Source organism: Echiichthys vipera (genome assembly GCF_963691815.1).
Source record: "Echiichthys vipera genome assembly, chromosome: 1".
NCBI classification, from domain to species: domain Eukaryota; kingdom Metazoa; phylum Chordata; class Actinopteri; order Perciformes; family Trachinidae; genus Echiichthys; species Echiichthys vipera.
Genome location: NC_139826.1, coordinates 28,202,316 through 28,218,792, shown reverse-complemented (window position 1 = coordinate 28,218,792; position 16,477 = coordinate 28,202,316). Strand labels below are relative to the sequence as shown.

The 16,477-nt window shown below is 40.9% G+C and overlaps 1 protein-coding gene across 1 annotated transcript; it reads left to right on the top strand.

The window, feature by feature from the left end:
• The first annotated feature begins 966 nt into the window (after positions 1-966).
• gas6 (growth arrest-specific 6) lies at positions 967-14,335 on the top strand. Its single transcript, XM_083933174.1, has 15 exons — positions 967-1,410; positions 1,637-1,797; positions 4,165-4,189; positions 4,277-4,339; positions 6,017-6,139; positions 7,186-7,305; positions 8,301-8,423; positions 9,360-9,481; positions 9,653-9,771; positions 10,270-10,459; positions 10,552-10,716; positions 10,810-10,978; positions 11,184-11,323; positions 11,410-11,611; positions 12,245-14,335. The coding sequence occupies exons 1-15, from the start codon at positions 1,332-1,334 to the stop codon at positions 12,394-12,396; spliced, it is 1,953 nt and encodes a 650-aa protein (XP_083789300.1). The 5' UTR covers positions 967-1,331; the 3' UTR covers positions 12,397-14,335.
• Positions 14,336-16,477: the final 2,142 nt, after the last annotated feature.

The window sequence follows — 16,477 nt, the reverse complement described above, 5'->3', positions numbered from 1 at the left end:
CGGCCCAGTTAGAAATGGGAATAGAGAGGAAAAGCATCTCAATCACCAAAACTTACTGTACTTGTTAAGGAACTAAAGAACGACAGATACCCCCCCCCCCCCCCCCCCCCAAATAGATATCCCGTCACAAGATTTAGGGAAAACTTAACAGAAAAAAAGTATGAAAATAAACTGCCCTGACAGGTTGTTTTTTTTAATTGTGTAATAACCGCATTAAAGATCTCTCAGATCACTTACTTATTGCAGGCTAGTACTTATTTACTTAAGTAGTACCACAATTTAAAAACACTCCAGTTCAAGAAAACATCCTGCATTCAAAATGATACATAAGTTAACGTAGGCCTGTGGCCCAATCGTTGAAAAACGCGTGCTAAAGTGCCCCCTGGAGCCAAAACACGTGCTAAAGTTTTCTAAAGGACCCAAAACGCATGCTTAAGTGCCCTTCAGTGGCAAGGACGCTGTATATGTGCCCTTTTATTTCCTTTTTGTCCCTGCCCTTTTAAAAAGTCTGTGCATGCCACTGTGATCTACCAAAGAAATTTCCCAAACTGAAAGGACTTTTTAAGGTTGCGGACTCTTCTGTTCTAGCAGGTTTTATTCTGATAAAGCATGATTAATGATGGGGGGGCACACAAACAGTAACCTAGGGACCCCTGACCACCTTAGTCCGCCCCTGGTTACAAGGGCCGATTAAACCATGAGAACGCCAATGTAAATTGCACTTAATCGTCTGGAAAACAGTAGTTTGATTGCGTACCACTGAGTTTTTTTTTTACAACTTGCGTGATAACGGGCACACACACACGCGCACACACACGCGCACACACGCACGCATACATACATACACACACACACACACACACACACACACAGAGGGGAGGGTGGCATCGTTAAACTCCTGTCTGCACTTCAGAGCTACTCCCCCTCCTGAAGCAGCATTCGTGCTGCTGCTGATTTCTCCGCAGAGTGGGGACTAGAGTCCGGCCAGAGAGGGCTCAACTACCAGAGAGGAGGGTTACAAAATAAAGTACAAACCGCAATGATGGAAGAGCTGAACCGCGGAGACAAGAGGACGGTCGCTTAAGAAGGATATGTAGGAGAAACCCACGACAGTTTAGGTCACAACGCTCCGCGGCAGTGATTTCACATCAGAGCCGTTAACAGACCAACGGTCGGAAATACCTGAATACCTGCAGTGTGTTTCGCTCTAACGTTAGCCTCGGCTCGGTGACATTGAGACATTAAGAAACAAGAGAGGGGGGTTTGAGAGGATAACTAGACGGGACAGGAGAAAGTTTCTCAAGCTTTGGCGCAGACACGGCGGTTAAACAATGCGGTTGACCCCGACAAAGTCCCTTTCATCGGCAGCCCTGCTAGTCATCATGCTGGTTGTCCGCTGGTCCGACAGCAGTAAGTAAACAATCACATGCTAGGTGGCTAAGCTAACTCGCTAAAGTCCGCTTTGACATTTGTGTGATGATTAACGTCATTAACGGTGCTTTGATGTTTCGCAACCTTTCTGAAATGTTTTTGGGAGCCAAAATAGTGCTTATAAATGCTGTGTTGACTCCTGTTGTCCTTGCACGTTAAGTTAATTGATGTATTTTTGGGGGGTATCATTTTTTTTTTGTTTTAGTTTCGTTGTCTCCCCAAGAGGCGAACCAGTTTCTCAGCAGACACAGGAGAGCAAATCAAGTTTTCGAGGAGACGAAGCAAGGGCACTTGGAGAGGGAGTGTGTGGAGGAAAAGTGCACCAAAGAGGAGGCCAGAGAAGTGTTTGAAAACGACCCGGAGACGGTGAGTACATTATATGTATTATGACACCTCCAAACCACCCAAAAGTTGGGGTTTCCAGTCCACGGTTGCATGCAGCAACCAAAACACAACCATGACACCACACCTTCTTCTTCCCCATCGAGGTGCTGCAGTTCTAAAAAGAAAACTCAATGAGGTCAGTCAACTAATCAAAACAGAAATACCAGTTCAAACTGAGCAAAAGGTGTAGTTTTTCGTTATAATACACAAAGCTGCAGGGTCTGTTGTTTACACCATCATGTTCATATTGACTGTAAATTGATGGCTGTAATGCAACAGTAGACTAATGATTCATTGTCTGTGCCACTGGTGTTCATGCTCCAATAAGTCCTGAGTGCTGATAGCTGTCAGTGCACATAATATTCCCATGTCAAGGACATGGTATGTTCTCTTCTTTTTTGTTTTGTTTCAGTGACAGACATTGAGTCATCGTGACTAAGCTTTAGTTTATGAAACACAGTTTTAGAGAAGACACCCTCCCTTTCCTACTTGTATGCAGCGCACACAAACACACACAGTCCCTTGTGTGTCTTCCTTTTTGGCTTAAATATATTCAGACTTGTAAAAACGTAGACCTATCTACTGGAAATCTGCTTGGCTTAGGTTCCTGTCAAATATGGGAAACTCCATCTCTGCTCGCACTATCTATATCGCCATATGTCTACACATGTCTGTTCTTAAAAATCCCTACTTACAAATGCAAGTGAATGGTGCAAACACACTCATAGTTCTGATTGGTCTCTTTGGGAGCTGATTAGCTGTTTTCTTAAACATGGGGTGAGACGTGTTTCATTCAACACAGTAATGCACATTGCTGCTCTAATCTGCAATACATGCAATACACCCTCCCTCTTTTCTATTCAATGTTTACCAACAAACAAAATCCATCACACTGTGTGTATTCAGAAATATTTACTGCAGATTAGCCTTTCCATCCATGTGAATACATAAGCCTATTGAATATGTTCTTTATATACTGGATATGCCAACAAGCCCCAGTGATATAAATTACACAACGTGTCAGAAAACGTGCAACATGGGCTATAAGACATTTAAGTAATTTGACAAACACCTGCATATGGTGTGTTACTCATTAAGCTTAGTTATGACGTGGGCCATATACAGTGCACTCTTTCACTTGCATTGTTGTCGGCTTGATTTGTTAGAGATTTAACTTTATCTGTTTGTTGGTGATGCGGTGTTGATGCTGAGTTGTAGCGGTGAATGAGGCAATCAATGACTCAGAGATTACTTGTAAGATTAGCCAGCAAGTGGACAGACATGGAGGCTGAGGGAGGGAGGATTAAAGTGAAGTTTAGATGGGTTCAGAGGAAAAGGTGATGTCAGGTGACATTCCTTCTAGTTGAGTCTGAATCAGCTGGACACACATCACCCTGAGAATAGCATTTGTGCCTGTAGTTTTCGACCATGCCGTGACACAAAGCTGCAGTCTCATTCATGGCTGCATTATTCATTCTGAAAGTGCCCATCTCTGACTCTGCATTTTTTTTCTTCTGCTGCAGCTTTCTGACTCTGCAGAGAGAGGGTGTTCCTGGATACTTACGATTATCTTAGGCTACACACGCGATCATGCCAAGTTTCTCACTCCCTCTCACTTGTTATGTGAAATAAAGGGTGTCCCTCATGAGAGAGACTCTAATGTTAGGATCAAGTTGAGTAGTAACCCCAAACTAGTTCTGAGACCACTCCACATCTTAAATGTGACTGACTTTTGCAAATCATTTGTTGCAGCAAATTACAGGTATAACCGGGCTTTCAATTGTCTAATATGTTCATAGCTTTAGCTGACTTGATAACTGATTCTTACAAGAAGACTTTTCACCTCAGCCTGCTGCATCGGGCTCCTACTGCAGCATAAGCTCTCTAGAGTCTCTGTGCTTCCAGAGCAAGTCTTTCCATTGGTAGATCATTCCCAAATTTTGACCTACATGTGGAGGAGTACTGCAGCCAGGAGGTGGGAGGAATGCTGCAACTATCAGGAATGCAGAGAATTCTCAGGAAGCTTTTGGCAAAGGGCCACACCCATTAGAGAGAGTACACACAGATAACAGAGCAATCATATTTTAATGCCTCTGGACATTAACAACACAAACACACACACATGCCAATGTCACATATAATGATTGTTTATGAGTCCCTTTTCACTCCCATGAGCAGGAGCAGAGATCAGGCATGAAATGAAACCAAATCCTAGATTATGTTATTAACGCAACCCCCACTACTTATCATAAGCATTTATTTAGATTACCTTGTTCTGTTTAGATTGTTGTTTATACGCCTACATAACTTTATCCCTCTATCTTTTTCCATCTCTTCTCCCTGATTTAGGACTACTTCTATCCCAAGTATTTAGGTAAGAGTCTACATCTCTACTCCTAACAGCCGGCTTGACTGATTATATGTTTGTAATCCTTTTGCTTTCATTTTTGTTTCTGTTTAGCCTGTGTGGAAAAGTTTGGTGATGCTGAAAAGAAGAAGCAGGATCTAATTACATGTGTCCACAGTAAGTTTCATGCTCTCTTATCTGTCTAAAGGCGTACTTTTAAAGCTTGATGGCAGGACAGTGGACAGGTTGATAGAATTGTTTTTTTCCCTCAGCCTTACTTTCTGTCTTTCTTTCACTGTGTAAGCATTATTATATCCAGAGAGGCATCTACTTGTAGTGTGAGGTTGGGCTGCACTGCAGTAACACTGCTCTGCATCACACACAGAAAAAAAGGTGCTGAAGATGAAAAGGTGCTGAATTTCCTTGGCAACTCCGCAATGATTGTTGCAGCGTGACCTGACTGATCCTGTGCCTTAGCGTGTGCTATATGTGCGTGAGTCGAGGTTTGTGTGAGTAATATTGCAGCACTTTGCTACAGTGATGCTGCAGATTGGTGAATAAGTGACACACCCCTTTAGTCGTCACATACTCACTCATTAGTGCTGGGTGACTGCACCAACATCTTCGTGACTAGGGAAGGAGGAGTGACGTGGGGAGGACAAATCTGACGTGAGCGGAGCACAGGATTTCTGCTGCATCAGGATACAAGAGAGACCAACCTGGCTCTACAGCTATTGGCTGAAGAACCTGGGGGGTTGTCATGACTCAGCTGCAGCATCATGACACTGCAACTCACCACCTCTCTCTCTCATCCTCTCCTGCCTCAGTGTAGACTAGTGGTGCGTGGTATACCAGTATCCAAGCAGATCATGACATTCTATATTTCAGACATGGGGTTTTATAAACATGGTATGTTATGGAACAATACGATTTCTGCTTCATATTTGCATATACCAAAAATACAGCAGACAGTGTTTATGATCCCACTCATTTAACATTTGTAAGATCTTGATGAATTGAACAAAAGCTGGGATCGTCACTTTGTCATTATTTATTCTCACAGTCTATGGTCCACCTCATTTGTTGGGAGTCTCTACTGGCGATCAGAATCTGTCTCACAGCTGGAGCACATAATTTGATTGAGTTGTGATCTGATTTTGCCACTATCGTATATGCAGAACCCATGTGTAGTTTAGAGATATATTGTTATAGTGAGTCCGCTGTCAATGTGCATTTGCCAAAGCTCTGAAAATGTGAAATATTAATATTAACTTCAATCACTTGAAACACTGGATGTTTTAATCATCAAATTAAGTCATTTTTATGCACTGTATTGGACATTATTCAGTGAAAAAGGTGTGCCTTTGTGTTTCACATGTGAATTTATCTCTCTCCTGTTCCCTTAATTTTTCTCCACACACTTTCCTTTTCTCTCTCTGAACCCTGCTAACATGCCCAGACTTGTCGAGCAGTCAAACTCCACTGCTGGGAAAGAGAAAGTGCACAGGAAGAGAAAAGATTCTCGCATGTGCTCACTTACACAAGCTTGGAGTGAAACAGAGTTCAAGTGAAAATATTTAATAGAACTATTAAAGAACAGAAAGGGTTTAATTTCCATTTGATCTTGTTTTTTTGTGACCTAGAGGACAGGTATGCTGGGAAGGACAGAATTAGGGCATCTCCAACAGGAGGGCTTAGCCAGCATTAGGCTATTTATATTGAACTCCTGATATGCAGAACATTAGATGCCCTTCCTCTGTCTGGTATCAATTTACAGTTACGTTCACTGTATGCAGACTCAATCATAACACTTCCTTCTGTGTCTGTCTCTATTTGTTTTTCTGTCACTTGAAGATATTCCAGACCAGTGCTCTCCTTCTCCCTGTAATGCCAGAGGTACGGTGCGCTGCGAGGACAAAAAGGGCGACTTCCTATGTCATTGTTTCACAGGCTGGGCAGGAGCCAGATGTGAGAAAGGTACTGTCATCGCTATGGAAATATATAGTTGGACACAGTGTGCCAGAGCTCAGCAGAGGTTGAATTTTTGCACCATCACTCTGTCATATCCAGCGTCACTGGTTAGATGTCACAGCCTCTGTGACCTTGATTCTTTCAGCCAACTCCTTTCCCGTACACTGATAAAAAGATCTGAATTCCCACTCTCATTTGTCATATAACTGTCAAATATTTTCATAGTTTCTCATCATGTTTATTTGAATGTTGTTTTTTATTTTGACCTCGCAAAACTCTACTTCTAGTGTTTGTTTCACTTTTATCTTACAATTGCAGCTGTTGTTGTTGAAAGGCCTCTTTAATATCCAACTGTTGCTGCTACTGCTGTTATTAATGAAGTGTGAATGGTGCGTCACATCAATATGAACTGCATATACGGGAACCCACAACGGGAATCTATTCACTCATTAGAGGTCAAAGCTAGTTACTGTGTATAGCTGTGCGGGGAGCATTGCATTGAAAGTTAGAGCAAGGATTCCACTCTTACAAGGGAAATGTAACAGATAATAAACGTATAAGCAGGAACTGGAAAACACACATAATACACAAACACTGTGAGGAAGAGGGAAACATGTTGATTTATGGCACAGCCACCATTCCGCACATTTCCACTGTGACTCATCCTGCCACCTTAGTGTGAGAGGAAACCAAAAGAGATTCAGTTTGACTCGGACCGAGCCTTTTCCACTTGACGACCGCACTCCTCCTAAACACTCCGCTGCAACACTCAGCCACAATGACATAGTATGTAAGTTATTTGTGAGGCGTTTAACAAAGTTCATAGGACATTAAATTTAGTTTTTTAAACTGTATCACACTTCATGCTGTGCACTCGTTTTCAAAATTCCATTATTATTATTATTATTATTATTATTATGTTATTAGTATTATCCTGACCCTGAGTAACTATGGGAAATCTAAACACAAGCCATACAGCCTAATGCTGTCATGATGATGTTTTTCCTGCGTTCACGTTGACTGTACCACCATCCTGCTTTGCTACTTTGCAGATGTTGACGAGTGCAGCAAGAAAAATGGATTGTGTGACCATGAGTGCAACAACACTATGGGCAGTTACCGCTGCTCCTGCCACCAAGGCTACATGTTGGTAGGACGCCACATTTGTAAGGGTAAGCCCATCGTCTGACAACTGGAATCCGATCAATACTGTAGCTATTCAGTCTGTACGATACAAACCATAAAAAATATAATTTCTGTTGTATAAAATAAAAAATGTTGTATATCATAGGATTTTGACTATGAAAGCTTTTGCGCTAGAGGTCCATTTAGTAATCTAATTGCAGTATTGTATTGTGACATCATTTTCATTGTAAGTCCATAAATATTTTAGTTAATAAATAAGGTGGAACCACATTGACCTCACAGACCCTTTGCCAGGTCCAACTTAACAAACTCATGTTGTGCAAACTAAAGTCAAGTTAAAGACATCTTGACATTTCTTTTTGATTTACTGTATGTACTGTATATACAATACAATGTTGAAAAACAGTTTATAGTTTATAGTTTTAGAGACCAATAATATGGTTATCATTTTTAGTCACCTTCAATTTTGAGTAATTAAGATAATAATTATATATCAGCCATATAATTCAAAATTTGACCAAAAATTTACAATTGATTTTTGTTAAGGTTTATTGGGTTCTTTGTCAGTTGACTCAATTTGCACATTCGGTTGTGATGTTGAAGGGTTAGTTGGATTTTTCAACCTACAGTCAAACAACTTAATATGCTCTGTGGTTCTATGTCAGGTGACTGTGCGCTGGCAAATAAACGCACCAGTATTGTTGTTGCATGCACTGGTCTGGTTCTGACTGCAAGATTGATATTTTAGAATCATGTTTACTTTCAAGTCCTTGAGGTCATTTTGAACCCTCAAGTGGTTAACCGGTCAGATTTACTAGCATCTGTTTTGTGGCTGAAGAATCCACTTTAGGTGTCTGGTGTCATTTCCTGACGCATTTTATTCCTGACACTAATGAGCAAACGTACAAAAAACCTCCTCAGATCATGTCCTTGCAAGGAGTTGACTTTATCATCTTCCTGATTCTGTTGAATTTCCACCAGACTCTGACCTGTTCAACTGACTACATTTTATGTCTTTCAGATGTGGATGAGTGTGAGGACCCAGGTGTGTGTGGAACAGCAAGGTGTGAAAATAAGCAGGGCAGCTATGATTGCCTGTGTGATATCGGCTATGCCTACGACAATGAAACCAAGAGCTGTATTGGTAAGTGTGTATACACAAAGACACACATCTTTCATGAGAACAACTTCAGCCGCAGCAGGACTTGATGCAGCTGTGGGGTCAGGAAAGGAATGCGAAGTCATTTAGAGAAATTCTGTATAAGTAGGCAACAGGTCATCTCCTCTATGCCTTAGAAATAAGTTAATTTTAGGGGGGAGATACACCGACTGACCCTGTGAGCACTAAGACATGACATATTACAGGTTCGAGAAGCACCACCTGAAGCACATCAAATCATGCTTTAGACATGCAGTGACTTGACACCACGACAGCTATCTGTACAATCACGGCAGCATCAACAAGCGTAATCTTCAAGTAGCCTTGGGCCTCAAGAAACAAGTTTAATCTGTTTTCTGAAGAAGCATTAGCTCACTGCTCGACATACACTGTTATACCCAAGAAAAGAAACGATGGCCTAGGCCAAAAACATGCTGTCTTGGTATTTGGTAAGATAACATAATAAGATAAATAACCACAACTTCAGGTCTTTTGGTAAAAACATTGAATAAGAATTCACAGACTTAAACCAGAGTCATTTATCACTTGTGTGCCCTGTTTTTCTCTGCAATGGAAACTAGACTTTTCATAACCTCAGTGTCCCTCCTCTGAGAATTTACGTTTATTATAGCCAACCTTCTCACGGCCATGTAAGGTTGTATATGGAGCAGGGAGATACCACCCAGCCAACGTCAAAGACCACTTGACACAAGTGTTGTTTGCATTCCCTGATATGTTGACAGGAAAGACATGATCTTTTTTTAAAGCTTGATGTTTTTACAGATCCTTGAAAGTTTCGACTAATTCCTCCACAGATGGTAATCTGATAACCCCATGAACTCTCTGAACCCTTTATACCTCACTCATGACTTTCATCTCTCCTTCTCTTCTACCTCTCTAACCTGCTCTGTCACTCGTCAGATGTGGATGAGTGTGAGGCAGGGGTGTGCGCAGAGGAGTGTCTGAACACTCCAGGGAGTTTCCGTTGCTTCTGTGATGGTCGTCAGGGCATGAAGCTGGGCCTGGACCTCAGGAGCTGTAAGGTGAAATACAAATATTACCCAGCAAATGTATAACCCTCAGATTTGTTCGTAATGTAAACTATAAACTACATTCTTGATCCGTTAACCTATGAGTCAACTTTTAAATACACAAACAGTTCTCATGAAGTAGCAGCGTGCCTTATCTCTAGTTTTATGTTTGTGTTTTCACAGCCTATAACTCCCTGTATGTCACCGTCTCTGAAGAGGAACTCTCGCTCTCTCTACCTGGGCCGCATGTTCAGCGGCATGCCAGTGGTGAGGCTGCGTTTCCGTCGGAGGATTCAAACTGGGTGAGAAAGATTAAAAGGTTTTGATGCACATGTCTATATCTATACATTTATAGTTACAGTAAGTATAGAAATAGATAAATGATTAAAATATCAAGTCTTCCAGTCTCTTGGTTGTTACTGGACACACTGTTTTAGTTTCACTTATAGATGTTTTACAAGAAATGAGCCAAAGCATAATTTAAGATGTGGGCCTTAATCAAATACTGTTTGAAATTCTTGTTCATATTTTTTAATTGGCATGTTTGCAATAAAATTATACATACAGCACGTTGAACAGTCCTCAGTTTGACGTCTGAAAGTCGTTTTTTTTTACTATACATAGTCATGTCTAATATTAGCTGGGAAAATGCCACCCATTTAGTTTTAGTGCCAAGCAGATATCACATTATTTTTAGTCACTTAAAGGGATTTTTCTTGTTGTCCTTTCTTCCTATTTTTTCCTATATTTCTTAGTTATTCTTTGTCATACTAACATGTGTGCTGCTCCCCGCCTCCCAGCTTCTCTGCAGAGTTTGATTTCCGCACCTACGACCCTGAGGGGGTGATCTTCTTCGCCGGAGGACATCTGAACAGCTCCTGGATTGTGCTGGCAATGCACCACGGGAAGCTGGAGCTGCAGCTGAAGTATGGCACAGTCAGCAGGGTCACCAGCAGTGGACCTATCGTCAGTGACGGCCAGTGGAGAAAGGTTGGTTTTTGTAATCAACTGTCATACGCTGTCTACATTAGCTTCATTAGCTAATTGAAATCTAATCTTCAAATGTCTTGTTTTCCTGTCAGATCTCGGTGGAGGAGCAGGGGCGGAGTCTAGTGATTAAGATTGACAGGGAGGCTGTCATGAAGATTGCAGTGAACGGTGATCTGTTTACGCTAAAGAAGGGCATGCACGAACTCAACCTCACCGTGGGGGGAGTCCCTTTCAAAGAGGACGGCCTCGTCAATCAGGTATTTATTTGTATGGGCTTGTGTGTTTTCCTGAATATGTCCCTAAGAGAAATGTTCTTTACTTATTTCTCAACCGGTGTGATTATCACGCAGGTGAACCCCCGCCTGGACGGCTGTATGAAGGACTGGAGGTGGTTAACGGGCGAAGACACGTCCATACAAGAAACAATTCGGTCCAACGACAACATGCAGTGTTTCAGCAACGAGGATCCTGGAGCGTATTACCCCGGCACCGGCTTCGCCCTCTTCAACATCAGCTATGGTGCGGTGTGCGCATGTGCGGGATTGTTATGCATACCTGAACCTAATGGCTTCTTCCTGAGAGTATTTAGTCAATGTTTAATTTGTTTGTGTAAATGTTAGTTGGCTCCCGTCATCTCCTACTCTTTTGTCAACAATTTACTTCATCTTTGTTTCTCCATAAAGTTCATGCCCTTCTTTTCTCTCATTTCCTGTTATCACTTCAGAATCACAGAATCTGAGCGTACAGTTGTCCCTGCGTCCAACGTCTGCGATCGGAGTGCTATTTGCACTCGTTTACCAGGACAGGGTCCCTCTCTCCATCGCTTTGGCCGATTATCATCCCGGCACTGATGAATGGCGAGATGTGAGTACTTTAAACCTTTGTATGTTTATAAAAAAAAAAATTGTTTCTGTATTTGATCTCAAAACTGACCTTCTGTGCCTCTTCAGTTTATTCTGGTATCTGTAGGTGATGTCATCGTTAACCACTCTCCTGCCCCATTTTGTGACGGTGAGAGTCACGAAATCCAGGTGACAATCTCAGGAAACCAAACCCTGCTGCTGGTCGATGGACAGCCAGGACGTAGTGAAGACACCGAAATTCCTACTGATGTCCTCTCACAGTCCACCACCTTTATAGGAGGCCTTCCTGGTGAGGACACATTTACATTTATATACACATTAAGATAGAGATGCACCTTAAGCTGCCAGACATTATTTTATACTCAGATGTAAATAAAGGATTCATTATTGGCGCAAAAATCAAAGTGAGACATTTTTTCTTTTCAGTATGTAAGGAGCGTATCATTTGACAAACACATGCACATTATTATTGAATAAATGTGCATTTTACTTCCCTTCCGTTAAGAAAAATGTTTGGTTTAGAACATGTTTCGAGTCAAAAGCAGTGTATTCCACATGTAGATTTTTAAATTGCAAAGCCTCACCAGCCTCTTTACATGTACTATGTCAACAATTAATGATCTTACCCAGTGAATGATGAGAAGAGGTGATACAGTACCATTTGAGTTGCTTGTATTGTACAGTATATACCAAACTATAAAAATGCTTCATAGTTGTCACTTTTGCAGTGACTAATTCATACTTTGATGAAAATTGCACTGTACTTGATAAAAGCTTTTAAATGTTTATGAATGTGTTTGCTGAGTTCGACTGATTAAACATGCTGACTGATACTGTTTGCCCACTCACAATCAGGTCTCCGGGCTCCCACACAGTCCATCTTGTTATCGGCTGTATCACATGTTGTTGTTTCTTCCCTCAGATGTTCCTCTGGTGTCCACGTTGGTATCGGCGCCCTACAGTGGCTGTATGGAGGTCAGTGTTAATGGACAGCCTCTGGACTTGGACCAGGCCATCCACAAACACAACGACATTCGCTCACACTCCTGCCCTCTGCTGGACTCTCACCAGTGACCAGTGCACTAGTCTGCCAAAACTGATTCATATGATGTTCATTGAGGCAATGGGGATTATTTCCAATATATTTATAAAAGCTTTGACCCGTCGGGAGATGTTTTAAATTGGAATGTAAAAAAAGAAAAGGCTGGACCCGGTGTCGTGGTTCAGCTGGAGCCTTAGCCCAGGATCACCCTGTCCTTTTACTGTGATGACACTGCTGCCCAGAGGCATTTGCAGGGATTTTCACAGTATTCTCAGTATAATGACTCAGTAAGTCAGCCAGTGAGCAATACCCCCTGTACTAGGCAGAATATATGGGAATAAATGCTGCACAACATTGCCTCAAAAACTGCCCATAAGCCCACAAGAACACGCAGGGCCTTATCTAGATCAATGTCCAATGGTTGGTCTTGGGTCAGACTACTACGCCTGGCATCCTGTGCTTAAATGCAGATCTGACTGGAACTTTGTAGGCAGAGTGACTCTTTGCTGCAGCTACTCCAGTTGATAGAGCTGTGGTCGACTACATCCAGTTCACCTAAGGCCCGCACTTAAAGTAAGCAAGTGCTCATGTAGAATCTGATTAAATGAAAAAAAAATGGGGACCAGCTAAAAAGTCCTTACTCATCTACCCTACTAAAATGTGTGAACAGGTGCTCAGATCTTTGAGTGTTTGGTGCATAATGACTTTAGGGGTTGATTTGGGACTAAATCAATCTTATTTGCTCCTAGCGACATGACTCCCCTCCGTCACCAGAGCAGGGGTGGGATTGTATTAGGCACAACTTTGTGTTCAGTAGAAAACCTTGCATATTGTTGCAGGGAGCAATGGACTGCGTGTGAAGCCATTTTCTTTATTTCCTCTCGATTATAGCTGCACTCCATATCTGCCTGCAACCTTAAAAATCAACCATGTGCCTAGAAAGAACAAACAACCCAAACTTCACAACAGCTTCCCTCCAAACAGGTGAACCATTTCACAAAGGTGCAGTACTGTAACAAACAAACAGAGCTAATGCTTAATGAAATGTTGTACTGTACATTGTAGTTAATACACTATGCATTACCACCTGTGCATTTTGGAGTATTACAGTCTTTTAAAGAACTGACTGACACCCTGATTCTCAATAATCTTCAAACACGTCGTCACAAAGGCCCCCTCTTTCCCTCAGAATCACCCACTCACGTTCAATACCTGCCATATACCGATCTGAGGATGATAGATTAGCCTCAGAAGCACAGGGAGACAGGAAGGGGCCCTCTCCATGAAGGAGAGAGTGAGCACTGCATCGAAGGCACCACACAAGCTACTGAGAGTAAAAAAAGAGCGCTGTAATATACTGAATATGTAAATAATGTGACTGTACAATGCTTTATCGAAGACAGAAAACAAAAACACTACCTTATGCTCACTGAGGTTTTCTTCACATTTAGTTGATCCAAAGTCAGACAGTAATCTGAGTCTCTAAACTTCAATTGCTTCCTAAAAATAGTTTGACCAACAAGTACACAATTATTTTGTTATTATTGAAAGCAATTGCCATGGATCAGGGCATCTTGAATCTTTAGAGACTTTTTTTTTTTTATTGATTTTAGAGGTGCTGAGCAAATTAAAACAATAAAAACAAAGAATGTCAGGAGCATTGTGACTGAGAATGCGAAAAGGGCTCCAGTGTTATTTTACTTCCTTCTGTAATGTATAAATTTCTAGTTTTCTGATGAATGAATGCCAGAATATAGAGCTTGAGTTATTGTTGTTGTTTTTTTTTTATCATGTGTTGTATATGGTACTTTTCTTTAGTTTTCATTTTTCACTTTAACTGCCAGTATGTGTACAATGCTGAGAGGAGTCTGCCTTTTGAGTTTTAACTTCCCTCAACAGTGAAAATCCTATTTAAAAACAAAAATAAAAACAGTTGTATGTATGAACATCATAGAGTAAAAATTGTATTTTCAAAACAACACATTTGTTTGCTGTGTCGTTACTTTAAGATAATGCTCCATGTGTGACATGTTATGTTCTAAACTCAAGGGTTACCTAATCTTCAAGCTTTTTCCAATACAATTTTTGACTGAATTGAGTTGAGCAAATCATTTTATTTCAAAAACACTGCTGGTGACTTAAAAGCTACTTTAAAGTGTGAGATTTTAAAGGTCCCATATTCTGCTCATTTTCAGGTTCATACTTGTATTTTGGATTTCTATTTGAACATGGTTACATGCTTTAATGTTCAAAAAACACATTATTTTTCTCATATTGTTTGTATGAATATACCTGTATTCACCATCTGTCTGAATCGCTCCGTTTTAGCACCTGTCTCTTTAAGACTCTGATGGGTCAATGTTTCTGGGTCTTTCAGATCTGCGCTGTCATTGCAGCCGGGGAATGACTATAACGCCACTTTCTACATATTTAGTATAGCTGTGACATCACAACCCTACACAAGTCCTGACGGCTCGTTAAAAGAAACAGTTTCTGAATACGGGCTGTGTGCATTTCATTGTTGATTAAGCGTTTTGATATTTTCTATTATATTTTAAAAGGCACCTCGACCTGCTTCATAATAAAAAAGATACCTCGCTTTTGACAATATGGGACCTTCTAAGAAAAAACACATTTTGGAAAATAGAACATATACTTATTCACTTTCTTGCCAAGACGTGAGAAGGTTGATAGCACTCATGTCTTGGTCAATCTTCTCACAACTCTCAGCAAGCAAATAATCTTATTTTTCACTATGTTGAACACCTCCTTTAATGAAGCCCTTACTCCACATGTATTTGTATGCATCATTAGTGAATATAGGCTTATTTCTTAAAGGTGCCTCTTTAATACATAATGTATTTTATAGCAGCTTCAGAATCCCATCCCACAGCAGTTAACATGCATCATCAATAATATATACAGTGTATTGACTTTAAAGTGCACATTGAATGATTCACACTAACATAATTGAATAACATCAACATCTGTTTCACCTGTTCACATTTCAAGAAAGCCCTTTTTAATTGCTCATACAGTCGTTTAGTATAGTGAGACAAAACACACAAAGACCTGTAATCCTATCTACACAAGTTATACAACTACTGTATAAGATCACAGTCAACTGTACTTCTATACACACATTCACATGTAATATGTAGCATCTGAAGGTCAGCTTTAGGTCTAAAGAAACGGTTTGACATTTTGGTAATACTTGCTTTCTTGATGAGAGTGAGACGAGCAACTGTGGCCAAGAAATAACAACGCAATTGTTTTTGTACAGATTAAACTAACTGGATATAACATAATGCCTGAATTTGAAGTAGAGTGAGACCTCTTCTTAAAGCTCTCCGTCTCCTCTCTCTCTGAAATGACCAAAGTCTCCTGTCACAGGCTAGAAGTGTAATTCCAGCGCAAAATCATCCCATGGTCTTTTTCGGCAATTACATACATCAAAAAAGCCATCAAGGCAGTTTTTTCGTGTAAATGAACTATTAACGGAGAAATCCGGTAGAGTTTCTAATAGTCGGCTAACACTGATTAGCTTGGGGCAGTATGGTCAAGGCATTGAAAAGGCTTTTTTAACCACTAATACTGCTCAAAATAACACCAAACCTCTGCAGTAGCATAAGAAGAGTCCTTACACAGAAAACAAGCATCAATGAGTTTCCTCCTTTTGGATTGCATTTGATAATCGACTTGAATGGACTTTGCTACGAAAGGAGCTGGTACCGGGGCCAGTAGGTGCGCTTTCAAAACACTCTTTTAATAAACTCCGGGTTCGCTAACTACGTTGTTGGTGCTTCGTTTTGGTGTTATTTTGAGCAGTAGTAGTGGTTAAAAAAAGCCGTTTTAATGTCATCCCCGTACTGCCCCGAGCTAATCAGTGTTAGCCACATCCAACTGTTAGCGCCTCTCCCAGATTTCTCCGTTAATAGTTGTGAGACGTAAAAAACTGTGTCGTGGCTTATTTGATGTATGTAAGTGCCAAAAAAGACCTTGGGCTGATGTTGCGCTGAAATTACACTTTTGCCTGAAAACCGGGGGCTTTTCAGGCAAAAGAGGAGGTTTAGAAGTCAAGTTTTCTCTCTGCTGAAAGATTATTATGGATTT

Bases quoted from the DNA above. Each gene is read 5' to 3' on its own strand.
- gas6 (XM_083933174.1), top strand. From the start codon at position 1,332: ATGCGGTTGACCCCGACAAAGTCCCTTTCATCGGCAGCCCTGCTAGTC. The intron at 9,772-10,269 runs GTGAGAAAGATT...CCCGCCTCCCAG, and splicing joins CGTCGGAGGATTCAAACTGG to CTTCTCTGCAGAGTTTGATT. The intron at 10,717-10,809 runs GTATTTATTTGT...ATTATCACGCAG, and splicing joins AGGACGGCCTCGTCAATCAG to GTGAACCCCCGCCTGGACGG.